The 12,075-nt window shown below is 49.9% G+C and overlaps 1 protein-coding gene across 1 annotated transcript; it reads right to left on the reverse strand.

Moving 5' to 3' along the window:
• Window positions 1-1,104: 1,104 nt before the first annotated feature.
• On the reverse strand, window positions 1,105-8,004 carry LOC124647120 (the record flags this gene model as incomplete). Its single annotated transcript, XM_047187102.1, has 3 exons — window positions 1,105-4,432; window positions 5,290-6,384; window positions 6,915-8,004. Coding segments are annotated over 3 exons (5,142 nt in total), but the record flags the coding sequence as incomplete, so codon positions are not given.
• Between the last annotated feature and the right edge of the window lie 4,071 nt (window positions 8,005-12,075).

Genomic DNA, 12,075 nt, shown 5'->3' on the forward strand with positions numbered 1-12,075 from the left:
TGCCTCATTTCCAGATAAAGGAATCATGAATAGACATTTGCTCAGTGTCATGCTGTCATTATCATTTTGTTTTGTCTGTATTGATAGTGGAAAGAGCAAACAATGTTGATAAGATATTGCAGGTGTATATTGTGCTTGGTGACTGGGAGTGTGCTGTCGTGTGAGCTGGTACAATTTTATCTGCCAAACGTGCTCTCCGTAACTGATATGATGCCTGATGCTGCTCTAGGTAGCGCACCTCGAAGGCGCAAGGAGCGATTGCAAACCTGCTCTAACGCAGATGCCGGATGGGAAAAGGAATCGGCCGGCCGGTGGTGGCTCATCTTGTCCGGACCCGGCACCGTCGAGGATACAGGATAGAGTAGCAGCGCAGCATCGTAGCCGTGCCCTAATCATCCTCATGGCACAGGAAATCAGTATTTGCCATCAAGATCGAAGTATTTGGCCACCTGGATTGTAAATGATCGATTGCCATGAGTAACGCAGATTTAGCAGCTCCCAAGCTGGGCCTAAACTTAGCTACGTTGTTGATGCTGACTTCAACTTCAGTCTGCTCAATTCAGGTGCTCATCACTCCACCTTCACTACGTTGCTCTGGTACAGACCTCTTCATCTGACAGTACACAGAAGATCAACTACGTTGGCACGTTGCAGCGTACATCGTCCCAAATGAAAACATAAAGCAGGGACTGCTAAACAAAATGACGATTCACAAAGGAAACTAAAGAAAGCAGGATCCCATAGAGCCATGGATCAATAACCAAAACAGACACTGGCATCAACTAACTTGATTCATGTCCAGCGACCAGCGCTCACACAATCCATACTCGTAGCAGCACAACAACCAGAACTGTGCGAGGATATCAGGCAAGAAACTGGAAGTGAACAATGCCAGCCAGCACCTCTTTCTTCATCTCAAACAGTAAATTACAGAGAGAAAAATGTTAGTGCTGCAAAATTTCGTGACACAGTGTTCTCTTCAGACGGCAGCTGATGATGCACATGAAATTTCCCTGCAGGCACAAGCTGGTTACAAAGATAAGAACCTTAGAAGTCTCGGAGAATAATAATCATCAAAACACAAAAGAACTGCCAAAGCACCACTTTAACCAAAACTCCAGCACAGGAGGAAGCTGAGTTAAGCGCTAACATTACCATATTACACTGATGATATGTGAGGTTTCTGCATAAAACTGGATAACAATGATAAAGCCCTACCGACAAACATCTTGTCGCCTCTAGCAAACCTACAGCACTGCGGACAGGCAAAACTAACATAAGTATGGAGCTGCAGAAAAGGTGCAAAAAGTTAATGCCAGGACAAAACATGACCAACAGCTACCGCAAAGCCCTAACGACGATATGGACAGGAAAGCCATTCGCTTTCCCTTTGTTTTAATTCCATCCAAGTTACAAAAACTAAATATGGTACAGAGCAAGAAACCATGCACTATTTGCCACTAATACTAGTGATGCTACCTGTTTCCTATGTCTTTCCAGGGGTCCGCTTCGTTGCCCAAAATCTTCGAGCCAGCACCATACTGCGCCTTGAGGACAGCCACCGGGTCAGATACTGCGCTAACGAGGATTCCAGCACCCCCAAGCCGCGTGGCTTTCCCGGGTTGCTGGAACCCTGAAATCAGCTCTATCCCATTCCTCTTCTGAAGATCAGCAAAGCTTTCCAGCCGTTTCGGATCCGACGGAAGCTGCTGCATTAAAGGCTGCTGATATTCTGCAAACACACCAAGTGTGCCATTTTTAGCCGAGTAAAATGGCACACTGGCTAATGATCTCTGAGACTTTGCCACCCTGAACACAGACTCAGACTCTGTGCTCCCATCAAAGTTATAGCTCCTCACCACTCGCTCGTCCTGCCCCAGGTGAGCAGCGTTTGTGGACCTAGATGAATAAACCATGCGATCCCTTGAATTGTTCAAAAATATAGCAGCTGCTTGTTTGTCTATCTTTGGTGAGGGAGGCTTGCTTTTGCTTCCGTTCGATGACGAGCCAGAACTTTGCAGTGATGATTGATGACTGAGAATTTTACCAAATAACTTGACGTCGCCAGGGCGCTTTACCTGATCATGACTCTCGGTGCTTGCATTTTGGGAGCAAGGCTTCAACTGGCCTTGCCGTAATTCTTCACTGTGCCCGGTCAGCAGAAAACCGGTGGACGTGTTCGAGAGTCCTGAGCAGCCAGACCTGCCATTCTGGTATTTGTTTAATGTGAACTGATCCGAATGAGAAACTCCCCCAGTACCACTTGCTGTACTTTCAGAAAAAGAAGGTACATCAGCTGCCAGACAATGATCCCGTCGGTGTTGCATGTATCCATCAATATTGCGAAAAAGAGCATCATGCTGATTTCGTGATTGTTCATTAAATACTGGGAACTTGTCCATGTCCTTGGGCCCTGAAGTACTGATGACTCCGTTGGCATGATGCCCAAAACTGGGTGAAGTTATGGAGGCTATGCCCTCAAAACGAATTGATGTAGGATCAGGGAGGTCGGAACAGAACTGAACAGGCATTAAATCCTTTGGGGTAAGAGGAGTAACCTGTGGTTTTGGCTTTGGTGGGAGAGGGTCTGTTGGCACAATTTGCTGATAACTTGAAGTAAATGAAGGCCTATTACAGGAAACACCAGCCATGTCCGAGAAGTGGACAACATTTTCCTTTCTGCCACGATCTGCGGATAAGCACACAGAGGGCGTTGAATTTCTCTCAGGTGCATGGTGTGGAGGTCCTTCTATGCTGGATACCTCAGTGCAGATCACTTCAGACGCCTTGCCCGACTGCGTAACTCCAGGTAAGCAAACAGAGGAAGTCAAATTTCCAGCCTTCATGAGCGCACTATCAGATGCATGGTGCGAAGGCCCCTCCATACTGGATACCTGAGTGCAAATCCTCTCAGACACCTTGCTCGCCGGGATAACTTCAATATTATGTTGACTGGACCTGATTTCCAGGTGTGCCCCCACAGGCTGTTCCCTTGGAGAGGTGATGGCATCATTCTCATGCACACTCACTTGGCTACTGTGCTCTGTGATTTCAATACTCTCTGTGTTCTGAGAAGAATTGATGTCGATATGAGCAGATGATGGTGATGACTGATGAGTGGCCTCACTCAACTGTCTATGATCAACACCAGTGTTACAATTTTTATCGTATGCTTTGATCTCACCTTCCTCTAATTTTATGTCAACACCATCAGGCCCATCTGATGTGTCAGTTTTTGGCTGTTTAAAGGTAATATCAGAAAGAGTATGCCCCTGAATAGTTCGATCAGCAGCAGGGCATACATCCATCTCCGCTTTCAGAGAGGACTGTCTACTACAAAAAGCTGAATCCATCTCAGCAGCACATGCCTCATCAGTATCACTCCTTCCTCCATTGGTATCACTTGTCAGCAAACCAGCATCTGTGGTCCGTTGATGGATCATATCCAAACCAAGTGATATGCGAGCTTTGCTGAAAAATACTTTGCATTGCTCATACGACTTGCTTTTCACATATGAGGAGATCTGAGCGAAATCCTTCCCATAGTTATTCATAGCCTCAATGAAAGTCAACTTCTCATCATCGTTCCAATCAACTGGGTCAACTTCACATTCCTGATCTGAGAGAGTGCCTTCCTCATCAAAGCTTTTGACTACTCCTGGCACTAAAAGATAATCCATTCTTGTGACGCCAATCTTTTGGCCAGGATCAGCAGAACTGGTTATGCATGAGCCCATTCCTTCAGGGGAGAGAGTGCCACATATACCTGCCAAGACATCAGCAGCTACAGATTCTCTCTCATGCAAAGATGCATTAGCAACAAAATCCTTTTCCAAAGAACCTTTGGCCACAACCGAAACATCAGGCTTACAAGAAGTTCGAAGTATAGATTTCGGAGGAAATCCCTCCACTCTGTTTGCATAATCAAGACCATGGGCTGCCACGACTGATGCAACCCCAAGCATATCAAGAGATGCAGCATTTCCCTCAGGATTCCATTTCTTCCCAGATTTGGTTCCTAGGTAATTGCTGGTGGGCTGTTGCTGGCGACGATCCAGAAGTTTCTTAACTTCTCGGAAACTGTCAGATTTATGGTGCTTGTAGTAGAACTCAACACAATCAGCAGTTGTCTTGTGCTGAAGGAAACTTGAGATTTTGGAGAAATCCTTGCCAAATGAAGCAAGCATCTGCATGAAAACTTCCTTCTCTTCATGAGTCCATGGATTAATCACAGCCCGCTCCTTCTCAACTAAAACAGGATCTTCAATCAAGCCATTCTTGCTGACAAACTTAGTACTCCTCTTCTCTTTCTCATCTATAATTAGTGCTGGCATTTTCAAGAAATTTCTGCAGCGCTTGAATTGAAATTCAGTAAACATCTTGTTTGCAACATCTGATATTTCCGTGGTAGGAAACGTGCTTAAATTAACAGCTGCATATTAACAGAACACAGAAGTCAAATAGGGATCAAATATACAAATACAAAGGATATAACAGCAAATAAAATAGTAACAACCATGAGTGAAACAAATACAGGAGTAAGCGCATAAGAGAAGTCAAGCAGGTTAAAAGCGTTGATAGAGGCTAACAAGGTATATTCAGGAGCTCATCCTAGACATGCAAGGCATGTGTACAAAAAATTAAAGAAAGCAGTGTATTGCTTAATTTGTAAAACAAGCATTTTTTATGTCAGTTATCACCATAAAGTAGACTAGACTGGATTCCACTCAGACAACTATACCATGTTCAGAGCCCAACTTACCCTTGTGATAGATTAGAAGAAAAATTACATACTTAAATACTATTGTATTTCCAAGTGTTCAACATGAGTTGAATATCTTATAAACAAAGATGGGAAAAGGGGAGTATGGTTCAATGGACTTTTCGCTAGAATTTGACAATTTGAGATCACATATCATTTTTTCCGCTTTTTTCAGCCAAGGTCTGCTATATATTGTGCCACAAAAGAAGTGATGCAAAACATCTTCAACACTAGAACAGCAGGATGTAATTTAGGAAAATCTGGCAATATATACTCTGCTAAGAGAACAATATGAGTAACACTAGAACAGCAGGATGTAATTTAGGAAAATCTGGCTATATATACTCTGCTAAGAAAACAATACGAGTAATAGCTGTTGCTAAGGATGTCCTGATAATTTATCAATCTGTATGAAATTTATCATCATAAGGAATTTATGAAGGTCGAGAAAGGCATCGATGGATAGTGGTTTCAAAAGTTGAATGTAGGATTATTGTACTTTGAATAAGTAGAAAAGAAATACTGACCAGGCATGCCCAATCGAGAGCGATTAGAGGAGCGCTGCCTCTGAGATCCACTGTGTGATGCACGGTTGCTCTGATCAGTGCGCTTGCTAGACTTTGGACGCTGCTTTCTTACAGTAAGGAGACGCACATCCTCTTTCCACAGGTGCCTCAACACCTTGAATTTAAAGGTGAGTGTTTGCTCTTTGAATCTTAGTTCAGTTTTGCGTATGGCAAGCTTCTTCCTTACACTCAGGTCATTCTTCCTTTGGCTTGAAAAATGAGCCAATGCCGACAAATCAAGACAAGGCTGATCAGCAGGCAAGGGTTTGAATACCAATTCGTTGAATTCTCTGGCTATTTCATTGTTCGCAGCAATAATTGAAGGGATTAAATTATTGCTGTCAAAATGGTGAGAGCAAGGCCTGACTGATAAGTCATTGCCACCGTCTGCTTTGAGGGAATTAAAACCATCATGGCATGGACTAGGATCCTGCCTCTGGCTGCCAGCATCAATGCGAGGAGATTCAGTTCCTTCAGAAGGTTTCAACGGGGCAACATCAGCAGCTGAAGCGAGCTGGGCTACAGCAAATCCAGGACAAGCAACACTCCCTTCTGGAGAGACTGCTATTACATTGTGAACAGGAGCAGTCTCAACTTCCATGGGGATCTTGCAAGGAGAGAGCTCGCCTTGTTCTTTCACAGGAGATGATGTTTCACACGTCTCAGGCTTGACTGGAACCTTTGGCGTCCCACTAGAAGGTGAAGGATTTTGTGCATTTTCAAGAGCCCTATTTTCAGATTCAGTAGTCACTAATTTAAGATCGCATTCCAATGAATCAATCTCAAGTTCAGTCTTTTCGAGCTCCTTGGCAATGTTTTCTTTCAGTAGCAATAACTTACTAGAGTTGGTCAGTCTTCGAGAATCCCCAGAGCAAGAATCTTCATGCTGCAGTAGTTCAGCAAGGACATTTGCAAGAGAACCAATGGGATCACCATCAAGCTGACATAACTTGACAGGGATTTCATCATTGTAAGCCTGGGCTTCAGCCCCAGGGGTATCTTTACTGGACATTGCGGCCATATTTGCTGTCAGTTCACATGATTTATCTTCACGGGCTGCAGTAGTTAAACATGCAACGGAGAAGTCAGCTATCAAGAAATTTGATGATCATTGTTTCTACAGACTCAATTACATTAAATAAAAAGATCATGACACTAGCACGGCAGAAAATAGTAAATTCAAGTACCAGGAGGATTAATGAACTGTTGCAACAACAAAAAATTACCAGGACGATATATGTACTTCTCCAACTACAGGAATTTCAACTGAATCAAACAGAAAGGTTTATATAAAGGGGGTGGAAGGTCATGCTGTCTACAAGGGAGGACCATCTGGACGTATGCATTTGGTATCATGGTAAATTGTGTAAGGTGAATATAACACCTATGTTATCTCATGGCACATTTATGAATATAACACCTACGTTAATTCCGCTACTTATCCATATGCCCTAATAGGTGTCAAAATTACATAACAACAATTCAGCAATTGAATGGAGACCTAGATTAAAAAGGAAGTAACTGAAGAAGGGATAAATCAATTGGTTGACAGCGAGGAAAACAAGGTCAAAAGAGGTTGCGCATACCTGGAGAACTAGATGCAGGTGCAGATGATGGTGCCGGTGCCGCCACCGGAGAGGAAGCACACGGTGCAGGTGCCGACAATGGTTCTGGTGCCGCCACCAGAGATGCACACGGTGCAGAAGCAGGTGGTGATGATAGTGCCGGTGCCGCCACCGAAGATGCACACGGTGCAGAAGCAGGTGGTGATGTTGGTGCCGGCGCTGCCATCGGAGATGCAGCAGACGGTGCAGGTGCGGATGATGGTTCTGGTGCCGCCACCACCAGAGGTGCAGCACACGGAGCAGAAGCAGGTGCCAATGACGATGGTTCCGATGCCGCCACCACCAGAGATGCAGCACACGGTGCAGATGCAGGTGTGCCAAAATCCTCCTTGTGTTTGGCGTCCTCTGGGCTCCCATGAGCAACAGGTTCATCAAGATCTGCGGAACCAGGCACCTTGCGCTTCTCATACTTGGCCAAGCCCTGCCCCCACCCCAGGCGGGGCTTCTTCCTGGGCGCCTCGTCCTCAGCCATCTGCTGCGCCGCGGCCTCAGCAGACTGCTCCGGGCCGCCGTTCTTCTCTGACGACGAAGCCGCCGCCCTTGCCGCAGCGGTGTGAGCAGCAGGCAGATGCCCAGCAGCCGCGTCCGCCCCGTCAGATCTGCTCTCCCTGCGGCGCAGGGGCCGCCAGGGGGTGGCCCGGGGATGGTGCTCCCTGTCCTCCCGGTCCGCCCGGGCGCCGGGAGGGTCGTAGGAGATGGGCACGGCGACGGACCGCAGAGGCGACCTCCTCATCGGCGGGGGCGGCGGCGGCTCCTGGTGGCTCCTGGGGAAGTCGCCCCCGTAGCTCCTGAACGGGGACCGCCGGTAGGATCCCCGCATGTCCCGGCCGGGGTCCCGGCCGGAGTCCCTCCGGCCTCCGCCGCCGCCGTAGCGGCCGAACCCCTTGTATGCGGCCCCGCCGCCGTCCTCGTCCGGCCAGTAGCGGTCGGAGCGGGAGGCGGCGTAGGCGCCTAGCGGCTCGTCCGGGTAGGAGCGGTCGTAGGCGCCGGCGCCCTGCCGGTAGTAGGCTTCTGGAGAAGGATAGAGGGTCAGCGGGGCGGGCGGGCGCGTCAGATCTGAGGGTGGTTGTGGGGGAAAGGTACCTGAGGAGGCGGTCCGGCGGGGGGATGGCCTGGCGTGGTCGCGGAGCGGCGGGGGCGGCGGCGGCGCGTGGTAGGGCGAGTCCCGCCAGCGCTGCGGCGCGGGCGCCGGCGGCGGGAGCGGGTCCCCGCCGTCGTGCCGTCGCGCGTCCCGGTAGAGGAAGTCCCGCCGATCCGGCGGCGGCGGCGGCATCCACGAGGCCGTCGTCGTCCTCCTGGCGAAGTCACGGGTCCCCGGCTCCGGCGAGGCGCATCCGCGCGGCGGAGCGTAACTCCGCGCTGGCCGCCTGCTATCCAGTGGGGGTCACCTGCACGGGGACGCGCGCGCGGGTGAGATGGTTAGGTCAGGGAAGGGGACCGGTGGGTCGGGTGCCGGCCGGCGGCCGGACGGAGGAGGGAGCTTACCTGTGATGACGGGGTTCCCGGTGGAGGCGGCGCTGGGCGGGGACGTACGAGGGGCGGATGAGTTGGGGCGCTGGAGACGCGGAGAGAGAGAGACCTGGCGGCTGCGGCTGTGTGCCCGCGGAGAAGGAATTAGGTCGTCGTGCGGCGGCCGCCGGTGGGGGCGGCGGCGGTGGGAGATGGGAGATGGGAACCGCGCGGCGTCCGCGGCCTTGGGGCGGGCGGCAGGCAGACCGGTGGGCCGGTGCTGATCTGCGGCGGCGGCCGGTGGTGGAGGCGGGCGGGCGTTGGGGGAGCGGAGCCCGGCAGGGAGAAGGAAGAGAGAGAGAGAGAGAGGAGAGGGAGAAAGAGGAAACGGAGGAGGCTGTGGGGAAGGGAAGAGAACGTGAGCCGATAAAGCGGACGCGGGCGGGCGGTCCTTAACCCCATTTGATTCGCGCACCCGCTCGCGTCCGCCTGCCCTGACCCACCCAGCCTGCCCCGAGACAGGACGAAAAAAATCAAATCTTTTTTGTTTCCGAAATTAAAGTAGCAAATCTTTTTTAATTAATTGTTTTGTCGATTTCTTTAGGAGAGAAGAAAAAAAGGAAGGGATAAACGAGAGGGAGTAGGGAAGGCAACGCGCAACGCAAGCAACAAACCTGGAGCCAGCCGGGCCGAGCCGGGGTTACCGTACCTGCCCCTGGTAGACCGAGGTATTTACGGGCGTGCCACCGCGCCCGCGATCAGCGGCCAGGATCGGGGCCAGCCTGGCACCGGCCGTGATCGGCACGGACTCGCATCGCAGCACGGACGGAGGAGTCCCGATCCCATCGGAATCTCTCCCCACCGGCGACGATGACGACGATGGCCGCGCCGCCGGGGACGCCGGCGACGAGCGGCCGATCTCCGGAGGCATTAAGCGGCGAGCGAGCGAGAAGGGTAGGAGGGTCGAGAAGAGCTGAGGGAGGGAGGAGCAGCCTGCTGCTGCTACTAGTATCACGCGACGGAGAGAGGGATTGATTCCTGGTCTGGCTGGTTAGGCAGCTGGAGTAAAGTTCGGCGAGGTGGGTGGGAGGCCATGTTTTCTACCAGCAAGTTTCCACCGCCGTGGTAGGATAGGAGGTGGATCTGGGCGGTCGGTTCGACCACCAACGGCTGCGATGCCCCCGATAGCGTGCTTGGGAAGAGCAAAGGAAAACGGGGCTAGCATCGAGCCTAGAGCTAGCAGTGACGGACACGATTGGGATCTGACTCGTTGGGGATGGAGATGATTTCGGGACTGCCATCTCTGATTGCCGCTTGTGCAGGGCGAGATTGATTACTAGGGAGGAGATTTGGTGTTGTGGTTGCCGCTAATGGACGTGCTTTTCGCGGGGCCCGCCTCTCGATTGGTAATAATTCTTTGCTTGCTCGATTTTGGCCTGGAACATTCTGCTGGAGACAAAACTCTCTCTGATCGCATCGCAAGAAAAAAAATACACAAAAAAATAAATTGACAACCAATACTAACCACATATATATTGATAGTAATAAATAGTACATGGTAGAGATACACGAGCCTGTCTCCAACGACTACAAAATAAAATCTAAAAGATACTAGCAAATCTTCAAGATTTTCAAACTCTTTTCTTCTTCCAAAACACAATCCTCTACTTTTCTGAAGGCAGCCAAACATACGTAACAAACCATAGACCTGTAAATACCAACGAAGGTTCTCCCGTAATTTTAATTTGAGCCGCAAGGCTGCGTGCGCGCGCCCATATAAGTAGTCAATCAACATCGGCAGGAGTATCAACACCGGTATGTCGGGGATGATAACCGATCAGCTTTGTCGACGTCGATGGAGAGCCGAGAGTACGAATCACCATTGCCGAGGACGTAGCAACGGGACAAAAACTAGATAATTGTAATCTTTCAACACCACGATTGACGTCGGGATGGAGATCTAGTCGTCGAACGAAAGGCCGAAGATCACTTATTGCAGACGATTACATCTCCATTGAGGGGAAACCAACAAGAAAACCGCTACCCACAAGAAACCCTAACATGGACTACTGAAAAGACTACTTTTATTGAAAACTCCACGCATAGATTGAGTTTCCCACTCCTCCCGATGCCGACGAGGCCGGCCGGAGGAGGGGGAACCAATCTATGGAGGAGGCTAGAGTTTTCTCTTAGGCGTGCCTCTCGTTCTCGGGCGGTACTCCTTGATCCTCTTGGTCCCGTTTCGTTTGCCTCGGTGAGATGGCGGTGGTGTCTGCAAGGCCGTGGTGGCGCGTGGTGGTGGGCGGCAAGTATGGTGGTTGATCGAGCGGAAGTGATGGGAGGGAGGAGCGGCATGCTGCTACTAGTATCAGGCGAAGGATGGATTGATTCGTGGTGTGGTTGGTTAGGCAGCTGGAGTAAAGTTCGGCGAGGCGAGGTGGGTGGACGGACGGGGAAGGTGACCGTCACCGGAGCCCGGAGGCCATGTTTTCTACTACCAGCAAGTTCCCACCGCCGTGGTATGATAGGAGGGGGGATCTGGGCGGTCGGTTCGACCACCAACGGTTGCGATGCTACCTCTTTCCATAGCGTGGGGAAGAGCAAAGGAAACGGGGCTACCAGCTAGCATCGCACCTAGCAGTGACAGACACGATTGGGATCTGACTCAGTTTCGGGATGGAGATGATTTCAGGACTGCCATCTCTGATTGCCGTTTGCGCAGGGCGAGATTGATTGTTGGGAGATTTGTTGTGGTAGTTGCCGCTAATGGACGTGCTTTTCACGGGGCCCGCCTCTTCATTTGTCTTTTTTTTTAGAAACACAGTACAAACGCAGACGCTCACAAACACGCGCATACACCCACTCCTATGAACGCACACACACACACCCTACCCCTATGAGCACCTCCGGAAGACTGAGCCGGCGGATTGGATCTTGAAATTGACGAAGTCACCACAGGCGCCTCGCTGTCGACGGGAACGTCGCCTCCCACTGAATGAATATTCCGCCTTTATGAGACACACAGATGTCAAACTCGGGGTTTGAACTCTGGTGGGCTGAGGATACAACCATCCTCCTAACCACTCAACCTCAGGTTGGTTCTCTCATTTGTAATTCTTTGCTTGCTCGATTTTGGCCTGGAACATTCCGTTGGAGACAAAACTCTCTCTGATCGCATCGCAAAAAAAATACATAAAAAATAAATTGACAACCAATACCATATATATGTAATAAATAGTACATGGTAAAGATACACCAGCTGTCTCCAACGACTACAAAATAAAATCTAAAAGATACTACCAAATCTTCGAGATCTTCAAACGCTTTCTTCTTCCAACACACAATCTTCTACTTTTCTGGAACATAGGCCTGTAAATACCAACGAAGGTTCTCCCATAATTTTAATTTGAGCTGCAAGGCTGCGTGCGTGCGCGCCCATATAAGTAGTCAATCAACATCAGCAGGAGTATCAACATCAGTACGTCAGGGATAATAACCGATCAGCTTTGTCGGCGTCGATGGAGAGCCGAGAGTACGAATCACCATTGCCGAGGACGTAGCAATGGGACAAAAACTAGATAATTGTAATCTTTCAACAGAACCATTGATGTCGGGAAGGAGATCTCGTCGTCGAACGAAAGGCCGAAGATCACTTATTGCTGACGATTCCATC

Source organism: Lolium rigidum, chromosome 4 (genome assembly GCF_022539505.1).
Source record: "Lolium rigidum isolate FL_2022 chromosome 4, APGP_CSIRO_Lrig_0.1, whole genome shotgun sequence".
Taxonomy (NCBI): Eukaryota; Viridiplantae; Streptophyta; class Magnoliopsida; order Poales; family Poaceae; genus Lolium; species Lolium rigidum.